A 22,564-nucleotide genomic window follows, 5' to 3' on the forward strand; every position below is an offset into this window, starting at 1 on the left:
ATGCCATCACCCAGGCTGCAGTGAAGTGGTGCGATCTAGGCTCACTGCAACCTCCACCTCCCAGGTTCAAGCGATTCTCCTGCCTCAGCCTCCTGAGTAGCTGGAATAACAGGTGCCTGCCACCATACCCAGCTAATCTGTGTATTTTTAGCAGGGATGGGGTTTTGCCATGTTGGCCAGGCTGGTCTTGAACTCCTGATCTCAGGTGATCCACCGGCGTTGGCCCCCCAAAGCGCTAGGATTACAGGCATGAGCCACTGTGCCCGGCCGGTCTGTTTCTTTAGAAAGTTCTTCTGTAAGTATCACACAAAATGTTTTCAGTTGCCTTACATTTTTATCTTATGAAATAGAATATAGGAAAAGAAGGGATTGTGGATCTCATTTTGGCGAGCGAGTTACCTTTCCCACTAGCTCTCAGAAGCATTCCAGACAGATAAGGATTTTTTCTGTTCTCGTGGCCTCTTGCCAGTGCTAGATTTTGTACAAATGGCCTTATTTTCCCAGAATTATGAAACTCCTTTGAAACTTGCTCTGAGCCTATCCTCCACAAATACATTCAGTTCCCTGCAAAATAATGGTAAGGCATCCTTCAGGGACAGATAATGGACCTGTTATTTCCCCATAACTTGAGTAGCCCCTGACTTAAGAAGAGCAACTGAATCATGTGATGTTGGTGTGTGTTACTCAAGTCATCAAATTCTGTCATTTAAAGGGATCTTAAGGTCCTCTTGTCCAGTGCTTCCCATGTGGTATGCCAGTGTGCCACCACATACAGCTGGGCCACTGCAGAGTGGCGGGTGAGCCTCAAGTCACTGACTCCCTTCAGCTCAGATGTACCTTGTGTACAGCTTACAAGAATAATCATGATGATGTGTGATTTATGCTTTACATGCTAACATTAGATCCTAATGTAAGAGAGGTCTCCCCTGAACTACATGGTACTAGACTTCATGTGTTAATATTCTGGTGTATTTGTTGTTTTTTGGCCAGGGACGGAAAAACTCATTTCGAATGTGCTTATTATTAATATATTTGTTATTTGCAAGAAGTTATGCAGGCATTTTGGAATTATTTTCGTAATAGGGTAGACAACTACCTTCATATTCTTTTATTTGGTAGAGACAAGGTCTTTGTTCTGTTGCCCAGACTGGAGTGCGGTGGCACGATCATAGCTAACTGAAGCCTTGAACTCCTGGGCTCAAGCCCTCACACCTCAGCCTCCGGAGTAGCTGGGACTACAGGCATATGCCACCACATCTAGCTAGTTTTTAAAATTTTTTTGTACAGTCTTGCTATGTTGCCCAGGGTGGTCTTGAACTCCTCATTCAAGTCGTCCTCCTACTTGGGCCTCCCAAGTTGTTGGGATTATAGGCGTGAGCCACCATGCCCAGCCACATGCCATATTCTTCATATTACTTTCCTGACTCCTGGCACCCTAGGGCCGACTTCGGGTTCCCTGCTTGCCCTTTATTGCTTTCCTGACATCTATCAGGCTCTTAGGAGGTATTTCTTTAGCTTATGGTGTGTAGCCATATGTATTTGAATCAGCCAAGTGAAGTTATCAAGATAATAAATGAGAAACTACTTACATGTTGTAGGTTAGCCTTTTCAGCATTTTTTGCTGAAGTTCTCAGAACCTAGAGAACCTGAATTATTAGCAGTAGTATGGGTAGCTATTGATGTTTCAGCTCCTGCCATGGTTTGTATCCTCAAGGAAGTTGAATGAATAATGTCTGAAGTTGAGTGAATAATAAAATCAAGCAATTTTCTTTCTTTAAAAGAAACTTGTTAACTTTTATTTTTTTATTTTTATTTTTCTGAGACGGAGTCTCACTCTGTTGCCCAGGCTGGAGTGCAGTGGCACAATCTTGGCTCATTGCAACCTCCGCCTCCCAGGTTCAAGTGATTCTCCTGCCTCAGCCTCCCGAGTAGCTGGAATTACAGGCGTGTGCACCACCGCACCTGGGTAATTTTTTTTTTATTTTTAGTAGAGACAGAATTTCGCCATGATGGCCAGGCTGATCTCGAACTCCTGACCTCAGGTGATCAGCCCGTCTCAGCCTCCCCAGGTGCTGGGATTACAGGCATGAGCCACTGAGCCTGGCCTTAACTTTTAATTGAAAAAAATGTGAAGTGTACACAAATACGTTGTGACTAGGTTCATGAACCTCCATGTACCCATCACTTAACTGTCTCATTTTATTTGTAGCAGTCATTCCAAGAGTGTAAGTCCTCAGACTAAGCATCAGTAGCATCTGGGAACTTACTAGAAATGTAAATTTTTTTTTTTTTTTCTTTTGAGACGGAGTCTTGCTTTGTCACCAGGCTGGAGTGCAGTGGCATGATCTTGGCTCACTGCAACCTCCACTTCCAAGGTTCAAGCCATTCTTCTGCCTCAGCCTCCCAAGTAGCTGGGATTACAGGTGTGCGCCACCACACCCAGCTAATTTTTGTATTTTTAGTAGAGATGGGGTTTCACCATGTTGGCCAGGATGGTCTTGATCTCCTGACCTCGCCATCTGCCCGCCTCGGCCTCCCAAAGTGTTGGGATTACAGGCATGAGCCACTGCGCCCAGCCGCTAGAAATGTCAGTTTCCGCTAGTGGAAGATGTAGTGAATCAGAAACTTGGGGTGGAGCCTATCAATCTGTGGTTTAGCAAGCCACCCAGCTGATTCTGATGACCACTGAAGCCTGAGGATCACTATAGATATCATTTCATCCTACCTCTGCTGGAGTCTTTCAGAGCAAATGCTGTCATTTTATTTGTGAATACATTAGTACATAAATTGTCTTTTTTGAAACATAACACAAATGGGCATAATATTTAGAAAGCAGCCTGCTAATGGGTCCCCATATTTAAATAGGCTTACCATCTGATCTCTTTCTTTTTTTTTTTTTGAGATGGAGTCTCTCTGTTGCCCAGGCTGGAGTGCAGTGGTGCAATCTCGGCTCACTGCAAGCTCCGCCTCCCAGGTTCATGCCCTTCTCCTGCCTCAGCCTCCAGAGTAGCTGGGACTATAGGTCGCCTGCCACCATACCCGGCTAATTTTTTTTTTTTTTTTTTTTTTTTGTATTTTTAGTAGAGGCGGGGTTTCACTGTGTTAGCCAGGATGGTCTCAATCTCCTGACCTCGTGATCTGCCCAGCTTGGCCTCCCAAAGTGCTGGGATTACAGGCGTGAGCCATCACGCCTGGCTACCCTCTGATCTCTTAATTCCTCTCATACTATCTACTTTAAAGAAATAACTGGACAGATGCTTCATGATGTATATACAAGGATGCTTGCAATGCCTAGATGGGGAAAACTTAGGAATACCACATCTCATAGTGAGGGATTGGCTAAATAAGTTATGTTTTATCCAGTCAGTGGAATGCTATGAAATCATTGTACAGAAGGATGTCCCTGATGCTGTTGCTATGTAGGAAAAGCAGTTTTCAAACCACTTATTGGGTGGTCCCATTTTCTTTTCTCTATTCAGGGTGTGTGTGTGTGCGTGCGCGCCCACCATGTGCATGAGAGGGAGAATGTGTTTTTGTTGTGTGCAATAACTTAAGCACATAGGACAAAATGCTGAAATGTTACACACCAAAACACGAATAGTTATCTTCGGAAGATACGATTTTGGATAATTTTTACCCTCCTCTTACCTATTTTTTTTTTTTTTTTAACAATGATGCGTGTATTTTTATAGTAGGGGAAAACCATAAGGCTACTATAACTTTGGAAAAGACATATTCATTAAAATTATAGCCTCTGATTGCATTTGCAGATGGACACATACTGGATTCAAAGAGATATGCCGTTATTGGAGCCGATCTCCGAGACCTGTCTGAACTGGAAGAGAAACTAAAGAAATGTAACATGAATACACAGTGAGATTTTTTTTTAAAACCTCTTTTACATTTGTGATTTTATGCTAATTATGAGATAAGGCCAGTCGGAAGTGCAGCATGATACTCATGTTCTTATTTTTTATTCTGTAAGTTTTATTTCATTGCTACCTAGTTTTCTGAAAAAAATTCTTTTTTTTTTTTGAGGTGGAATTTTGCTCTTGTTGCCCAGGCTGGAATGCAGTGGCACAATCTCAGCTCACCGCAACCTCCACCTCCCGAGTTCAAGTGATTCTCCTGCCTCAGCCTCCCAAATAGCTGGGATTACAGGCATGCACCACCACACCCAGCTAAGTTTGTATTTTTAGTAGAGATGGGGTTTCTCCATGTAGTCAGTCTGGTCTCAAAATCCCGACCTCAGGTGATCTGCCTGCCTTGGCCTCTGAAAGTGTTGAGATTACAGTTGTAAGCCATCACGCCTGGCCTAGTTTTCTGAAATTTTTTAAGCAATACTGTTCTTCAAGTCTGTTTCTACATCTGAATCACCTGTGTTACTTTGTAAAAATACTGGTGCCTAATTTCATATAAAAGTTTGAGAGAAGATAATTGTATGGGTAGAAACGTGTTTGTGACATATAAAGAAAAGATTGGTGTCCAGAATATATAAAGAACAACTACCATTAAAAGCCTCATAGAAAAATGGGCAAAGGATAGATTACCGGGCAGTTCAAAGAAGAAACTGAATATCATATGAAACAGGTATTGGGCATCAGTGATAATCGGATGAAATTCTATTTTACTCTCACCAAGTTGGCAAAAATGTAACAGCTGACAGTATCAAGTGTTGGCAAGGATATGGGGGATAGGGAATGATACACCACTGCTGGAAGTGAACTTGGTGCAACCATTGTGAGGAGCAATCTGAAAGTATCGAGTAACATTGTAAGTATGTGTACCATAGGGTATAGCAGTTCCACTTTCGTGGGTGTCCCCTTGAGAAGATCTTGCATATATGCATAAGGAGAATGTTCCTTGTAGTTCATGAGTCTGGAAACTGAGTCCAGCTGCACAGGTTTGAATCCTGACAGGAACATGCACTAGACCATGACCTTGGATAACTTCACTTCTCTGCATCTGTTTCCTCTTCTGAAAAGTGTGAATTATAGTCTGGGCGTGGTGTCTCATGCCTGTAATCCCAGCACTTTGGGAGGCCGAGGTGGGCAGATCACCTGAGGTCAGGAGTTTGAGACCAGCCTGGCCAGCATATTGAAGCCCCATCTCTACTAAAAATACAAAAAATTAGCTAGGCGTGGTGGTGGACGCCTGGACCCCAGCTACTCAGGAAGCTGAGGCAGGAGAATCATTTGAACCCAGGAGGTGGAGATTGCAGTGAGCCAAGATCACGACATCGCACTGTAGCCTAGACAACAGAGCAACACTCCATCTCAAAAAAAAAAAAAAAAAAAAAAGTGAGAATGTGAATACTAATAGAACCCACCTGTAAGTGTTAGCGGTTGAGAATGTTGATAACTGTCAAAGAAGTCTCTAGCAAACCAGCTCTTCATTTCTGTAGTTTTAATTGTTGCTGATGATTTTGATGGTTCCTCAAAGAGAAGATAAAAATAATTCCTAATCCCAATACTTAGAGATAACCACCTTAATAAATTTTATCCCAAAATTTGTAAATATATGTTTTTCTTTAAAATGTGATTATGCTATGTGTATAATTTTGGAACTTTTTGTTTGTTTGGAGACAGGGTCTTACTCTGTCACCCAGGCTGGAGTGCAGTGGCGTGATCTGTGCTTACTGCAGCGTGAATCTCCCAGGCTCAAGTGATCCTCCCACCTCAGCTTCCTGAGTAGCTGGGACCACAGGCGTGCACCACCACACCCAGTTAATTTTTGTAGAGACAAGGTTTCACCATATTGCCCAGGCTTGCTTTGAACTCCTGAGCCCAAGCAATCTGCCTGCCTTGGCCTCCCAAAGTATTGGAATTACAGGTGTGTGCCATTGCACCCAGCCAGTTTTGGAACTTTTAAAAGAATCGGCTGGGCACGGTGGCTCACGCCTGTAATCCCAGCACTTTGGGAGGCTGAGACAGGCAGATCACGAGGTCAAGAGATTGAGACCATCCTGGCCAACAGGGAGAAACGTCGTCTCTACTGAAAATACAAAAATTAGCTGGGTGTGGTGGTGTGTGCCTGTAGTCCCAGCTACTTCGGAGGCTGAGGCAGGGGAATTGCTTGAACTCAGGAGGCAGAAGTTGCAGTGAGCTGAGATTGCACCACTGCACTCCAGCCTGGTGACAGAATGAGACTCCGTCTCAAAAAAAAAAAATCAAATATATGTGTGTATATGTACACATACAATCATTTGTTTGTTAGTCTATTCACTCATTTAGCAAATAATCGAGGTTCTGTGAGGTACCGGTACTCACTATAGAGCCATGAACAAAACAGCTTACACATTGCTGTGTAAGGAAAAGAGACATTAAACAGCTAATGACATTTGACTGTTTAGTTACTCCTGGGATATCTGCTTTGAAGAAGTGCAGGGAAGCATCTGATAGGCCACTTGAATCTGGGGACCATGGATAGCTTTTGTGTCAATAAACACAGTCCCTGAAACATCATACTTATGAGCTGCATAGTAGTCCATTGGGTAGGGCATACCATGTTCTTTCAACCAGTTTCTTGTTGGGCTTAGCTGGATGTTGCAGTTTAGGCTGGGCTTAGCTGGATGTTCTTCTGCAGTTTGGGTTGGCCTTCCTTAGCTGGAGGTTATTCTGCGGTTTGGACAGGGCTTAGCCGGATGGTTCTGATTGGGGTTGGGTTTAGCTGATATCCTGGAGTTCAATCATGTGGATAGTGGGCAGGCCAGCTAGGGTCTGGCTGGCTGTCAGTTGGGAGGCCTCCTTCTCTTCCACAGATCTTCTCCTCCTATAGCAGGCTAGCTTGGGTTCCTTCAGATGGTTCCTTCTCCTCCTATAGCAGGCTAGCTTGGGTTCATTCAGGTTTCCAAGTGCAGCAAGAGAGCAAGCACCAATGTGCAAGTGACTTTACAACTTCTGCTTGCATCATGTTTGCTACTGTCCTGTTGACCAAAGTAAAAGTTTCATGACCAGCCTAGATTCCAGGGATAGAAGAATAAACACCTCTCAAATGGGAGAAGCCTCAGTGTTATGTTGGCATGGTGCGAGTGCACAGCAGGGGAGAACTTGTAGCCGTTTTTGCAGTCCACCACACACGCTTAACATGTTTTCATTGCCACACAAATCATTGCTCACTGCTCACCTGCTCACAGTAGAAAGCTGGGATTGTGATGGTATTCCCCAAGTATTTCCGCCCTGACTGGGGCTGTGCTTGCTCAGGCCTTCTGATTTCCCTGGGGCATGGACTGCCCCACCAGCACTGCAGTACGATTAGAGGGTCCTGACTTGATGATAACAAATTTATGTGCCTTTTTTTCTTCTCTTAAGATTGCCAACACTCCTGATAGCTGAATGTGTGCTGGTTTACATGACTCCAGAGCAGTCCGCAAACCTCCTGAAGTGGGCAGCCAACAGTTTTGAGGCAGCCATGTTCATAAACTACGAACAGGTAAAAGGAAGCACAGGAGAATTGGATTCTGTACAGGACCCCTGTGGTGGCTTCCCTCTCCCAGCACCCTTCGGATAACTTCCCTTATCCTTTCCTTCTTCCTCCAGCCTCTCACGTATCTCCTTTATTCATCAACCAGCAATCTTAGTGCTCCTGACCTCTTGACCTCCTGCAGACTTTTAGCCAGAGTTATTGGAACTTCTGTCTTAGCCTTTACAAAAGTCTTTCAAGTTCTTATTTTTATCATTACATGTACCGTGGAGTCATAGAACATGAGGAAGGGGATTTTGGCTACCAGCATTTCGGGGTAGCAACTCAGATGCTGTCAGGGACAGGCAAGTGGTACCAGTGGAGGAAGTCAGCCAAGTGTAGTAGTGTAGGGTTTGGGGACTGTGGTGAACTGGAGCACCAATGTCCCACCTCACGGGAGGGGCCACTGTCCGTTTACAGCCAGTTGTTATCATGTAGGCATGTGAGCCTAGAGCTGCCAGAACTACTGATTTTTGAAAGAAGCTGGAAATGTAGGATTTTAATGTAAAATATTCTAGTTTCTAAGATGACCGTGTATGATTTACCAGCTGCCTGTTTACTTCTTCTGATTTATTGCAGCAAAAGTTCTGTTTTAGAGCTTTGGAATAGCCCAGCTTGGGTTGAATCCTGGCCCTGGCTTGTGCTCTCAGCTATGTGACCTTAGGCAGCACAGCTTAGTGATTGGGAGTCCATGCTCCAGAGGTGGGCATTCCTGCTGTGTGACCTGGGCAAGTTACATAACCCCTCTGTGCCTGTTTCTTTTTTTTTCTTTTCTTTCCCTTTCCCTTTCCTTTCCTTTTCTTTTCTTTGCCAGAGTTTCACTCTTATTGCCCAGGCTGGAGTGCAGTGGCGCGATCTTGGCTCTCTGCAACCTCCACCTCCCAGGTTCAAGCCATTCTCCTGCCTCAGCCTTCCAAATAGCTGGGATTACAGGTGTGCACCATCACATCCGGCTAATTTTGTGTTTTTAGTAGAGATGGGGTTTCACCATGTTGGCCAGGCTGGTCTCAAACTCATGACCTCAGGTGATCTGCCTGCCTCAGCCACCCAAAGTGCTGGGATTACAGGCGTGAGCCACCATGCCCGGCTGTCCCTCTGTGCCTGTTTCTTCATCTGAAAATAATAGTCCCTACTTCATAGCATTGTTGTGAGATGTAAATGAGTTAATGTATCCAAAAGCACTGACAGTGTTGCCCAGCTGTAAGTAAGCGTCAGCTATTTTTTGCTCTCTCTGAGCCCCCGTTCTTTGTTTTTAAAGAAATAATACCCACTCTTGGCTGGGCACGGTGGCTCACGCCTGTCATCCCAGCACTTTGGGGAGGCCGATGTGGGCATATCACCTGAGGTCAGGAGTTCGAGACCAGCTTGGCCAACATGGTGAAACCCTGTCTCTACTAAAAATACAAAAATTAGCCAGGCATGGTGGCAGATGCCTGTAATCCCAGCTACATGGGAGGCTGAGGCAGGAGAATCGCTTGAACCGGGGAGGCAGAGGTTGCAGTTAGCTGAGACTATACCATTGTACTCCAGCCTGGGTGACAGAGTGAGACTCTATCTCAAAAAAAAAAAAAAAAAATAATAATAATAATAATAATACCCTCTCTCCAGATTATTATGGGGATTCCTGAGATGCTGTCAGTGGCTTATCGCATGATAAGCACTGATACATGCTCACTATTTTTATTGTGTATTGCTTTTTGTTTATTTATTTGTTTGAGGTAGGGTCTCACTCTATCACCCAGGCTGGAGTGCAGTGGTGGGGATCATGGCTCACTGCAACCTCGACCTGGGGCTCAGATGATCCTGCCAGGTCATCCTCCCAAGTAGCTGAGATCACAGGTGCACATACCACGCCCAGTTAATTTTTAAATTTTTTTTGTAGAGACAGGATTTTGCCATGTTGCCCAGGTTGGTCAGTTTTTTTTTTTTAAATCTCCTTTTCTTTTTTATTTTATCACACAAAAGATCAATAAGGGGACTTGCCCAGTGTCACGTAATTATGGACAGATCTAGGGCTAGCCCTTGGTCTCTCAACCTCCTCCCCAGGTCCCTTCCTGCCCAGGTTCCTGTGTAGATGGTTCTTGATTGGTTGATTTTGCATCCTTCCCTCTCTTTAGTTGGGAGCGCTCCTCAGACTCTGTCTTCCGTCCTGATGGATGGATGTAATGGAAGGTGGCCTCACTGGTATTTTCTTTTGATGTAAATAAATCCTGGGGACCTATCTTTGCTTTCAGGATAACCACATCTGGGGAAACAAATTCCACTGTCCATACTCCACGTTTCAGATTTATGCTGCTGCTTTCACTTTCCTTACTTTGTGTATTCTTTTGTTGAACAAGTGTTTATTCAACATCATATGAGAGATGATGGATTCAGTGAATTCTGACCAGAGATCTTGTCACTTTGGAGCAAGCCTGGGAATGTGCCAGTTTTCAAAATGTTGTCCACAGCTGTCCCTCAACCGGTTCTGCTCCCACTCGCCACCCTCACCTGGTGCATAATGAACATTTAAGTTAATTCAGTAATTTCCTAACAAACACAAAATGATCAGCACCTCACAAACATGTATTAATTGCTCACTTGCCTTACATTGTTTGCTTTTCCTTTTTTTTTTTTTTCCTTCAGAAACAGGGTCTTGTTCTGTCGCCCAGGCTGGAGTGCAGTGGTGCCATCATAGTTCACTGCAGCCTTGAGCTTCCAGGCTCAAGTGATCCCCCAACCTTAGTCTCCCCATTAGTTAGGACTGTAGGTGCACACCACCATTCTCAGCTAAATTTTTTTTTTTTTTGGTAGAGACGGGATCTTGCTGTGTTGTCCAGGCTGGTCTCAAACTTCTGGCCTCAAGCAGTTCTCCTACGCCAGTGTCCCAAAGCCCTGGGACTACAAGCATCAGCCACCATGCTTAGCTTGTTTTTTAATTAGTAGTTTAAGATGACGAAACTACATGGATGATAATAATTTCAATCATAATTCTAAAGCAGTGGTAGCAAATTCTTAGATTTTGCTTACTATATAGCAGGGACTATTCTATGAGTTTTACTTATATTAACTTTATTTATTTATTTAATTTTTTGAGATGGAATCTTACCCTGTCACCCAGGCTGGAGTGCAGTGGCATAATCTTGGCTCATTGCAACCTCCACCTCCCAGGTTCAAGTGATTGTCCTGCCTCAGCCTCCTGAGTAACTGGGATTACAGGTGTGTGCCACCATTCCCAGCTAATTTTGTATTTTTAGTAGAGACGGGGTTTCACCATGTTGGCCAGGCTACTTTTGAACTCCTGACCTCAAGTGATCTGCCTACCTCGGCCTCCCAAAGTGCTGGGATTACAGGTGTGAACCACTGCACCTGGCCTATTAATTTATGTAATTATCACAGCTAGCCACAAGTAGATACTAGTACTATTCTAATTCTATAGGTAAGGGGAGACTGAGGCACAGAGTTATGTAGTTTACACACAGCCTCAAAGCTCTTAAATGTCAAGCAAAGATTCAAACCCAGGCAATAAAACGACAGAGTATGTGCTGACAAACACTTTCTATCTGGAATGAAGAAGTGCCATGTGATCATTAGTGCTACATTCCTTTCTCTCCACCAAAATAGTGTTGGTTCTTGTCTAGCAGTGCTGTCGTGTGCACTCTGAAAATCATTTCTCATATTGTTAAGCGGATTTTCCACCGCTGAGATGGAGTTTCGCTCTTGTTGCCCAGCCTGGAATGCAGTGGTGCGATCTCGGCTCGCTGCAACCTCCAACTCGCAGGTTTAAGCGATTCTCCTGCCTGAGCCTCCCTAGTAGCTGGGATTATACTTGCCTGCCACCACACCCAGCTAATTTTTGCATTTTCAGTAGAGATGGGGTTTCACCATGTTGGTCAGGCTGGTCTCGAACTCCTGGCCTCAAGTGATCCGCCTGCTTCAGCCTCCCAAAGTACTGGGATTACAGGCATGAGCCACCGCACCCGTCCTTCTTTTTTGAGACAAGAGTCTGTCATCCAGACTGGAGTGCAGTTGCACAATCTCGGCTCACTGCAACCTCTGCCTTCCGGGTGCAAGTGATTCTCCTGTCTCAACCTCCTGAGTAGCTGGGATTACAGGCACATGCCACCGTGTCTGGCTGATTTTTGTATTTTTAGTAGGGACGGTGTTTCACCATGTTGGCCAGGCTGGTGTTGAACTCCTGACCTCAAGTGATCTACTCGCTTCAGCCTCCCAAAGTGCTGAGATTACAGGCATGGCCACCATGCCTGGCTGAAAGTGGTGAATATTTGAAAAAGCGATAGTGTATATACAATGGTGTACACTAATATTGTTTCCTGGCGTTTTTCATATATAATTTGAGGTTTTTTAGATGAGTTTTTGTAATTCAAAAAGTAATACCACATGCAGAGTACAAAAATTAAAAATACAACAGGGTAGACAAGGAAAAGTAAATCTCTCTCTTGCCCCAGACCTTGGTCCTCTAATCTGGAAAGCAAGGCTGCCACATTCCAGAATTTTTCCATGTACATAGAGATTCTTTTTTTCCTTGAAGACAGATGGGCGTATACTAACCATATTCCTCTGTACTTCACTTTTCAAGAGTTTACCCTAGAGGTCATTTCATGTCTGTATCTGTCTTCTCTTGTTTTCATGGCTATATATAATTTCGTTATACAGACATGCCAGGAGTTATTTCCAGATTCTTCCTATTTTACCTAATGCTGTGATAAACATTCTTGCATCTTAGCAGATACGTGTGAGTGTGTCTGTAGGGTAGATTGCTTTCGGTGGAGTTGGTGGATCACAGGTTGAGCATTTATTTTTTATTTTTTGGGTTTTTTTATTTTTTGAGATGGAGTCTCGCTCTGTCGCCCAGGCTGGAGTGCAGTGACACAATCTCGGCTCACTGCAAGCTCCGCCTCCCAGGTTCACGCCATTCTCCTGCCTCAGCCTCCCGAGTAGCTGGGATTAACAGGCACCCGCCACCATGCCCGGCTAATTTTTTGTATTTTTAGTAGAGAAGGGGTTTCACCGTGTTAGCCAGGATGGTCTCAATCTCCTGACCTCGTGATCCGCCCACCTTGGCCTCCCAAAGTGCTGGGATTACAGGCGTGAGCCACCGTGCCCTGCCAGGTTGAGCATTTAAAATGGGTGTATCCTGCCCAATTGCCCTTCCAGGGCTACCCAAGTTTATGCTCCCGCCAGCACTGTGCTGGTGCCTGCCCCTCAGTCGTTTTCCTATGCTGGCTGTGCCTAATCAGACGTCAGCCTCTACTGCTTAAAAATAGGATGATGATGTTTTATTTTGCATATTTAACAAACCCTTAGAGTAATGTCTTACCTTCTCTTTCCCTCCTAGGTGAACATGGGTGATCGGTTTGGGCAGATCATGATTGAAAACCTGCGGAGACGCCAGTGTGACCTGGCAGGAGTGGAGACTTGCAAGTCATTAGAGTCACAGGTCAGAGAGCAGGGACTGGGACATCCATTTGGACCCTTAGTCAACCAAGATATATAAAGATCTTTCTTTGCAGATACGATCATGGAGAAGCCCTGTTCAGTGCCTGCCACCATAGGCTGCTGAGCCTCCATGTGGGCTGCTAGTTCATGATACTGGGAAGACCAAGTCCTGCTTTGCCATCTTGGTGTAGAAAATACACATTTACATTTCCTACACTCTATTATTTTGACTTTGTATTATGCAAATTTTCAAACAAAAAGGTAGAGGGAATGGTAAAATAAAAACACACGTCCCATCACCTAACTTCAGTATTACTTATTTTATCAGTATTATTTCCTGAATTCTCCCACAATTTTTTTGTTGATGTTGGAATATTTTCAGGCAAATCCCAGACAGCACATGATTTCACCCCTAAATACGCATGTGAATCACCTACCAATAAGGATTTGCTTCTCCCAGGATGATGATGACACCATTTCACAGATCATACCTCACAAGCTGACAACTCCTTCATGGCATTTAATGCCCAGTTCATGTTCAATTTCCCCAGTTATTTAGAAAAACCTTTTTTTTATAGTTGATGTGTTTGAATCAGGATTTAAACGTTGTCCACACTTTGTAGATGATTGATATGTCCCTTAAACCTCTTTGACTCTATAGTAATGCCCCCTTCCTTTAAAAAAGTCATTTATTTTTTCTCAAAACAACTCCCACCCCTGCCCCCATATAAATAGGTTCATTTTTTTGGGTGGGTGGGTGTGGTGGCTCACACCTATAATCCCAGCACTTTGGGATACTGAGGCAGGCAGATCACCTCAGTTCAGGAGTTTGAGACTAGCCTGGCCAATATGGTGAAACCCCATCTCTACTAAAAATACAAAAATTAGCCGGGCGTGGTGGCACACGCCTGTAATCCCAGCTACTCGGGAGGCTGAGGCAGGAGGTTTGCTTGAACCTGGGAGATGGAGGTTGCAGCGAGCCGCAATCAAGCTACTGCACTCCAGCCTGGGCAACAGAGTGAGCCTCTGTCTCAAAATAAATAAGTAAATTAAAAAATAAATAAATAGGTTCATTTTTACATGTCTTTTGTCACATAACCATTATAATGCTTTAAAAAACTGTTGCTCATAGAAAAGTTCTTCCTTTATTTCTCTTTGGAAGTACTTTAGTGAATTTCTCCTCATTATAACAATGTTTGTTCAGTATGGAAAGTTGGAAAGTAAAAAGAAGATATTAGGGTCTAGGATGTGCTTTTGAGAAAGGAGTCAGCTCAGAGGAGGTCTGGTGTGCTTAAGAGCGTCTCAGTGCCTGGCGCACTGGCTCACACCTCTGATCCTAGCACCTTGGGCAGCTGAAGGGGGAGGAATCGCTTGAGCCTAGTAGGTCACGGCTGCAGTGAGCTGTGATCAGACCACTGCACTTCAGCCTGGGCAACAGAGTGAGACCTTGTCTTTTTAAAACAAAATAGTGTCTCAGATTTGTAAGCCAGTGCCTGGTAGTTCTCTAGTTCTCCATTTCTCTTCGTTGCACGTTTTAGAAAGAACGGCTCCTGTCGAATGGGTGGGAAACAGCATCGGCCGTCGACATGATGGAGTTGTACAACAGGTTACCTCGAGCTGAAGTGAGCAGGTATGGGGTTGGTGAGCGTCAGCTTGATGGGCATTCATTGTGAACTGAAGGCATGATTGCCTCTATTCTTTAATGCAGAAAAACAGAACAATATGTGGAGATTTCATTTAAAAAAAAAACAAAAACACAAGGCTAGGCACAGTGACTCACACTTGTAATCCCAGCACTTTGGGAGGCATAGGTGTGCAGATCACTTGAGGTCAGGGGTTCGAGACCAGCCTGGCCAATATGGTGAAACCCCGTCTCTACTAAAAATACAAAAATTAGCCAGGCGGGGTGGCACACATTTGTAATCCCAGCTACTCGGGAGGCTGAGGCAGGAGAATCGCTTGAACCCCGGGGCGGGGGCGGAGGTTGCAGTGAGCTGAGATCATGCCACTTCACTCCAGCCCGGGTGAAAGAGCGAAACTCTGTCTCCAAAAAATAAAATAAATAAAAATGCAAAAGTTAGCCAGGTGTGGTGGCACAGGCCTGTAATCCCAGCTACTAAGGAGGCCGAGGCAGGAGAGTTACTTGAATCCAGGAGGCGGAGGTTGCAGTGACCTGAGGTTGTGACACAGTATCCAGCCTGGGTGACAGAGCAAGACTGCTTCTCAAAAAAAAAAAAGACCTTAACTAGACCTATTTTGAAACAAGTTAAACACTGATAGCAGCTTGAAAGTAACTCATTAGCTATTAGCTGAGATAGGGCTTATGCCCAAACTGATTATTTTAGTTGAAACAAGCAGTTACACCTGGAAAACTCCCAGAGCAACCTTGGCAGTGGGAATTTTACATAACTTTGGAGAGGGAGGAAAACGACGTTGCTCAAGGACGTATAAGGGGCTGGAGGGTTTTTAAATGGACTTTTCTCCCCATTATAAAGGAAACCTATGCTTGTGGTTCTGAAAAGTTCCTCAAGCATTATAAAGTGCATGAAGGATGAAGTAGTTGTCCCCTCTGTAGTCACACTTGGGAGGTAGCAGTTCTTAACATATTGGGGAATATTCTTTTCCTAGATAGAAAGATAAATATTTATTAATACATAGATTTCTATTTTTTTAATCCATGGATTCATACTACACATACTGGTCTGTAAACCACCATCCTTTTTGAAAACAATAGATTGTATTTGCCTTTACATATCAAAATATTGAGGGTTGCCATATCCCATTTAAGGGTACAAAGGGCCATGCGTGGTAGCTCATGCCTGTAATCCCAGCACTTTGGGAGCCCAAGGCAGGTAGATCACTTGAAGTTAGGAGTTCGAGACCAGCCTGGCCAACATGGTGAAACTGTGTCTCTACTAAAAATACAAAAAATTAGCCGGGCGTGGTGGTGGGCGCCTGTAATCCCAGCTACTTGGGAGGCTGAGGCAGGAGAATTGCTTGAACCTGGGAGGCAGAGGTTGCAGTGAGCCGAGGTCATGCCATTGCACTCCAGCCTGGGTAACAAGAGCGAAACTCTGTCTCGGGGAAAAAAAAAAATAGGGTACATAGTATTTATGTTGATATGTGGATATAGTATATTGATAATAATTTTTAAATAATTAAAAATGTCTGTAGCTAGGCATTTAGTTGCGGTGTCTTGTTTATTCATCTTGTTTTCATTTCCCTGTTATAAACAACACTGGAGAGAACATCACCGTTGTGCATCTATGTACAGCCCTGGTGTGCACTTCAGCTCTTTTTTTTGTAATCACTCTGTGCTTCCTGATTCCTGCTTTCTTCTTGTCTTTGGAGACCTAAGAGGCCTTTGGTCTCTTACAAGATCATGAGAAGAATTTTTGGCTTTGCTTTTCCATATAACTTACTAACATTTAGACGTATCACTGTTTTTCCCAAATATGTACGTGAATAATTGGCCATGAAAGCCTGGAGGGTTTGAGAAAGTGCTGTCTCCACGTGATCAGGTCAGTGCTTCCTGGATTCTTCTGGAAGCATCCTTCTGCACAGGCTGGTTTTCATTTGCTATATGTCAAGACGACTGTTTTGAATACCCCTGACACGGGTTTGCTCTGGGACTGCTTCTAGATGCCCAGAAAGGAGCCTATGACTAGCATCAACCACAAGGAAACTCTTGCCTCCAGGAAGTCATTTGTCTCATGTTTCCAGGACTTCTGTAGACAGCAACGTGTAACCTTCGTGGGGGTGATGGGTAAGGAGATTGGAAGGCCTTTGTCTATCTATGCCAGGCCGAACAGCCTGCCCAGCTCTGTGAATGCCACGTAGTTTGTATCTGCTTTTGCCAGAAACTGTGGAGTATAATAGGAAGCCTAAGGCGAGGCTATTCATTGAACAAATGCTGAGTGTCTGCTGTGTACCTGGCACTTTTCTAAGCACCAGGGTTACAGCAATGATCAAAACAGGACAAAAGACATTCCTGCCCTTGGGAGCACTCTTTCTAGTGAACAGCTTAATAATTAGTAGTGTCTCCTGATAGCTGTACTTGGTAATAACCATCTTGGAGCCTTCAGTATGGTGATGGATTTTTCTAGAACTTGGTATCAGATCTGCTTTGGATGTCTCCTGGTAGAATGACTTGGGAAGCAACCACATTAGTTAATGTGTAGTCATTCTTACTTCAGATGTGGTCCTGAGACCTGCATACCAAGATGGGAATGAACTCACAAATACATAAAGATGCACAGACATGCACATGTGTTCACACCTGTGCATACGTGCATATAACAGACAAGGCCTGGGCAAGTGGCAAGACTGGATGTTAGCAGTGGCTATTGTGAGTAGTAGGAATATGGATCCTGTTTCTTTTTTTATTTTATTCTGTATACTTTTTGAAAATGCCTGACTTTTCCTCCATAGTGTGTACATATTTTGACATAAACTTTTTTTTTTTTTTTTGATAGAGATGGAGTATTGCTATATTGCCTAGGCTGGTCTCAAACTCCGGGCCTCAAGTGATTCTCCCATCTTGGCCTCCCAGAGCTCTGGCATTAGAGGCGTAAGCCACTGCTCCTGGCAAACAGAAACTTTTTTAAGAAGCTGTTTCCATGTGTTTGTGCATATTTCTCTCTGTGTGTATATATTTATTTATTTTATTTTATTTATTTATTTTTTGAGACTGAGTCTCACTCTGTTACCAGGCTGGAGTGCAGTGGTGTGATCTCTGCTCACTGCAACCTCTGCCTCCCAGGTTCAAGCAATTCTCCTGCCTCAGCCTCCGAATAGCTGTGACTACAGGTGGGCACCACCACGCCAGGCTAATTTGTGTATTTTTGGTAGAGATGGGGTTTCACCATGTTGGCCAGGCTGGTCTCGAACTCTGACCTCAGGAGATCCACCCACCATGGCCTCCCAAAGTGCTGGGATTACAGGCATGAGGTGCTTCACCCAACCTGTGTATGTATATTTAAAAGTTTACATTTACAAAGCTTTTTTGGAAAAGTCATACATGCATATAATTTTTTATAAAGCCAGAATAAAGTGGTATAGAGTAAAAGCAACCCTCCTCACTGCTGGTCTACTACCTTCTCTGTCAAGAGACAAGTACCATTTCTGGTTTCTTCTGTATTTTCCACAAGTCTGTACATATACAGACAAATTTGTCTCACTTTTTCTTTACATGGAGAGTGGTGTACTGTGCACATTACTTGCTTTTTAAATCACACAACTTGCTTTTTAAATTCCATGATATGTCTTGGAGGTTATTGCATATTAATACGTATGGACCTACCCCATTTTTTTAAATGGCTGCGTAGTGTCCTGTTTTGACGGTATCAATCTGCTTCAATTTGCTCTGCCTGTCTCCTCCAGTTACCACTAGTTTTTCTTACTGAAGTTTAACAGCTCTTTATATAATAAGGAACTCAACCCTTTGCCACTTGAATTGCAAATATATGTTTCTAGTTTGTCATTTGTGTTTTGACTTTGTTTTGACTTTGTTTCTTTTCAGTGAAAAGAAATTAAAGTGGAGCCACATCATAATTACTATTTTATAGCCGCCTTCTTTCCACTTAACCTATCGTGAACATTTTTTCATATCCGTAACTATGGGCCATGATCTTCCTTTTCAATGCAGACCCTGGGATTGTTCTATTTTAATTCTTCCCACAGGATAGAATCACTTGAATTTCTGGATGAAATGGAGCTGCTGGAGCAGCTCATGCGGCATTACTGCCTTTGCTGGGCAACCAAAGGAGGAAATGAGCTCGGTGCGTGACTGTACTTTTCTTGCCTTGACCTGAAAGTAGTGAACTTTTCTTTTTCCTTTTCTTTCCCTTTCTCTCTTCTTTTTTTGTCTTCCCTCTTTCCTTCTCTCTTCTTTCTTTCTTGTTTTGAGACAGGGCCTCACTGTGTCACCCAGGCTGGAGTACCGTGGTACGGTCCTAGCTCACTGCAGCCTCCAATTCCTGAGCTCAAGTGATCCTCCTGCCTCCTGAGTAGCTGGGACTACAGGAGCCGGGCTGATTTTCTGTAGAGGTCTCTCTAAGGCTGGTCGTGAATTCCTGGCCTCAAGTAGGCTGGGCACAGGTTCTCACGCCTGTAATCCCAGCACTCTGGGAGGCTGAGGTGGGGAGATCACTTGAGGTCAGGAGTTCAAGACCAGCCTGACTAACATGGTGAAACCCTGTCTCTATTAAAAATACAAAAAAAAAAAAAAAGAAAAAGAAAAAAATAGCCAGGCGTGGTGCCAGGCGCCTGTAATCGCAGCTACTCGGGAGGCTGAGGCAGGAGAATCGCTTGTACCTGGGAGGTAGAGGTTGCAGTGAGCCAAGACTGCGCCATTGCACTCCAGCCTGGGCAAGAAGAGCGAAACTCCATCTCAAACAATAAAAAAATAAATAAATAATTCCTGGCCTCAAGCAGTCCTCTTGCCTCAGCTTCCCAAAGTGCTGGGATTACAGACATGAGCCACTGTGGCTGGCCGGAACTTTTCTTCTTCCCAAACTGAAAGATATATTTGGAACTTTGGGCCCAGAAAGAATTAGAGGATCATGTACAAGTATCCGTGAGCATATCCAGAGAATTTGCTGTTATATCTTGTGTGTTTTTATAGCACAAAAACCAGGAGAACTGTTTAAGCCACGTAGCCCAAAACAACCCTTGAGAGATGTACTATGGAGTTCCCGCAGCTGGAAGGTAAAAGAGCTTGAGAGTTTAAAGTAAAAATCTCCAGAAAAGTAACCGGCGTGTCTTTTCCATCCACTTGCAATGAGGTTCACTGGATGTGAAACGCACAGATCCTTACATCTCCCTCACGAACCCAGGCAGCTAGCGGCTGGATTTTCCCTCTTCTTGTTAAGGTGCACATCCCTGTCTGTGGCCAAGTAGGGCCACGGGGAGCAGGTGTGGATCCATCTCTGTTTCTTGTTACCTTGGTCTTGGTCCTGGTCCAGCTCCTTTTCAGCTGCCCCCTGCTGGGCTTGCTTCGCCCAGGGGTTAGGCTTTGAGTGTCTCTTCAGACCGATGGAGGCCACTGTAGATCCCAGTTCCGGCCTTCAGTTGGAATAGCTTCCTTTCAAGCTTCCCTCAGTGACATGCAATCACAAGCAGGCAGCTGATCCGAAACAGAACTTGACAGAGGCAAGGACCTCCCCCATCCCCTATGCAAAACTTCCAGGTTGACTTGAGACTGATAATCAGCCCCTTTGGACTTGTCATTCCACACAGAATTGCCTAACTATGCAGCTCAGCCCACACAGACCTTTCACATTGGTTTGGTTTGGTTTTGGTTTTTTTGTTTCTTTGTTTGTTTTGAGATGGAGTCTTGCTTGTTGTCCAGACTGGAGTGCAGTAGCATGATCTCGTCTCACTGCAGCCTCCACCTCCTGGGTTCAAGTGATTCTCCTGCCTCAGCCTCCTGAGTAGCGGGGATTACAGGCATCCACCACCATGTCCAGCTAACTTTTGTATTTTCAGTAGAGACGGGATTTCACCATGTTGGCCAGGCTGGTCTCAAACTCCTGAACTTAAGTGATCTGCCTGGCTCGGCCTCCCAAAGTGCTGGGATTACAGGCATGAGCCGCTGTGCCTGGCCTTCATGTTTGTTTTGGATTTAAAGTCATTTATTGGTGGACTGAGCACAGTGGCTCACACCTGTAATCCCAGCACTTTGGGAGGCTAAGGCAGGCAGATCACCTGAGGTCAGGAGTTCGAAAGCAGCCTGGCCAACATGGTGAAATCCCGTCTCTACTAAAAATACAAAAATTAGCTGGGTGTGGTGGCGCATGACTGTAGTCCCAGCTACTTGGGAGGCTGAGGCAGGAGAATCTCTTGAACCTGGGAGGCAGAAGTTGCAGTGAACTGAGACTGTGCCACTGCACTCCAGCCTGGGCAACAGAGCAAGACTATGTCTCCAGAAAAAAAAAAAAAAAAGTCACTTATTGGCGTATTTTTATATTATCCTCCTCTTAATTATATTAAAAAAAATACTTTGTAGTAGGAAAGTTGAAAGCTTCTAAAAAATATAACAAAGAAAATCCACCTGTATACCTGTCAGTCAGAGATGATCTCTTGCGACTTTTCCCTTCCCCTCTATTTCTAAATATTGTTTTGTTTTTTTTTTTTGTTTTTTTTTCGGTGGAGTCTCGCTCTGTCGCCCGGGCTGGAGTGCAGTGGCCGGATCTCAGCTCACTGCAAGCTCCGCCTCCCGGGTTCCTGCCATTCTCCTGCCTCAGCCTCCTGTGTAGCTGGGACTACAGGCGCCTGCCACCTCGCCCGGCTAGTTTTTTGTATTTTTTTTAGTAGAGACGGGGTTTCACCGTGTTAGCCAGGATGGTCTCGATCTCCTGACCTCGTGATCCGCCCGTCTCGGCCTCCCAAAGTGCTGGGATTACAGGCTTGAGCCACCGCGCCCGGCTGTTTGTTTTTATAATGAGTTAAATTTTTATATTTATGCAACTTTGATTTCAAGTGTTTTCAATTTAATATTATAACTTTTAGCACTTCCCCCTGGCAATTAAAAATGCTCAATGAGCATAATTGTAATGGCTTTATAATATTATATTATGTCACTATGGCTGAATTAATTTTTCCTTATTTTTGGAAACATAGGTTATTTGTAATACTTTTAAGTGAACTCTAGTTCTAACAAAGGAACAATATATTGAGCATTTTAATGTCAGGAATTTCTTTTGTCCCCACTGACCCCTGGCTGCTTTGGGACATCAGTGCTTGTCTGTGTGGAAGATCCATCTCTGCCTTTGCTCAAAGTTCAGCACATAAAGGGTAGATTTTTGGCGTTAACTGCAGACAGTCCATAAACTGTTATAATGCTTTCTTAATCCTTTTAAAACCACCCATAAACACAGTCTTGCCCAACCTTTTGTCCTTGCGAAACCTCTTTTATGTTAGCAGGCGGGCGGTGCTGCAGCGGTCAGCAGTGTGACTGGCGCCCCTGAGCCGGTCACTGGGGGTCCTCTCAGGGCCTCTGCTCCTGGCCACCAGGGTCTCCTAATGGTGTCTGTGTGTCTCCCCTCAGGGCTGAAGGAGATAACTTATTAATCTGTTGAAGGCTTATGCCGAGCCAGAAGCAGAAGCCACTCGCCCTCCTGGAGGATACCTGCGAGCTCCCTGAGCGGTGGGCGGGCCTCGTCTGCAGGTCTCATCCCACACGCTGAGAAGCTCGATCACTACAGTGGTCGCACATGTTCCTCTTCCTGTTCCTGTTGACATGTCGGTGTTTAAATAAATCTCACTTGCCACCAGTTTCCTGTGGTTGGAACTCAGCTGGCTGCCGCTGCTCATTCTGTGCCCCATGGGTTGGGCGGGCCAGGGTTCACCTCTGGGTTAGCTAAAGCCAAGGACCCCAAGTCTGCTTTGACTTTGGCTTACTCCCTGTGAGTCACACTCGGCCCATGACCTTGAGTCCATTTTAGGATCTGCTCCCTCACGTGCTGTTCGTTGCGGCACATAACATTGTGCCTCACACCCTGACCCCTGGCCTCCACCAGATGCGAGGCTAGTGCTCTTCTCCGGCTCCTGCCTCCGCCCTGGCCATGCTGGCCTGTTCAGTTGCCTCCTTCATCTTGGTCATGGTGGCCGGCTGAAGGATGACCCCTAAAGTGTCCATGTCCTGATCCCCAGAGCCTGTGAG

General features: G+C 44.7%; 1 protein-coding gene across 2 annotated transcripts in view; it reads left to right on the forward strand.

Moving 5' to 3' along the window:
• The window catches only part of LCMT1 (leucine carboxyl methyltransferase 1), a 71,119-nt gene extending 48,942 nt beyond the window's left edge, over positions 1-22,177 (forward strand). The window contains exons 6-11 of one of the 2 annotated variants that reach the window (XM_011987948.1): positions 3,771-3,873; positions 7,311-7,431; positions 12,800-12,901; positions 14,439-14,530; positions 18,583-18,680; positions 21,950-22,177. In XM_011987948.1, the coding sequence (XP_011843338.1) occupies positions 3,771-3,873; positions 7,311-7,431; positions 12,800-12,901; positions 14,439-14,530; positions 18,583-18,680; positions 21,950-21,972 (539 nt within the window). In that variant the 3' untranslated portion in view covers positions 21,973-22,177. The remainder of the gene's footprint in view (positions 1-3,770; positions 3,874-7,310; positions 7,432-12,799; positions 12,902-14,438; positions 14,531-18,582; positions 18,681-21,949) is intronic. The other variant, XM_011987949.1, reaches the window with a different exon arrangement.
• Positions 22,178-22,564: the final 387 nt, after the last annotated feature.

Source organism: Mandrillus leucophaeus, unplaced genomic scaffold (genome assembly GCF_000951045.1).
Source record: "Mandrillus leucophaeus isolate KB7577 unplaced genomic scaffold, Mleu.le_1.0 Scaffold32, whole genome shotgun sequence".
NCBI classification, from domain to species: Eukaryota; Metazoa; Chordata; class Mammalia; order Primates; family Cercopithecidae; genus Mandrillus; species Mandrillus leucophaeus.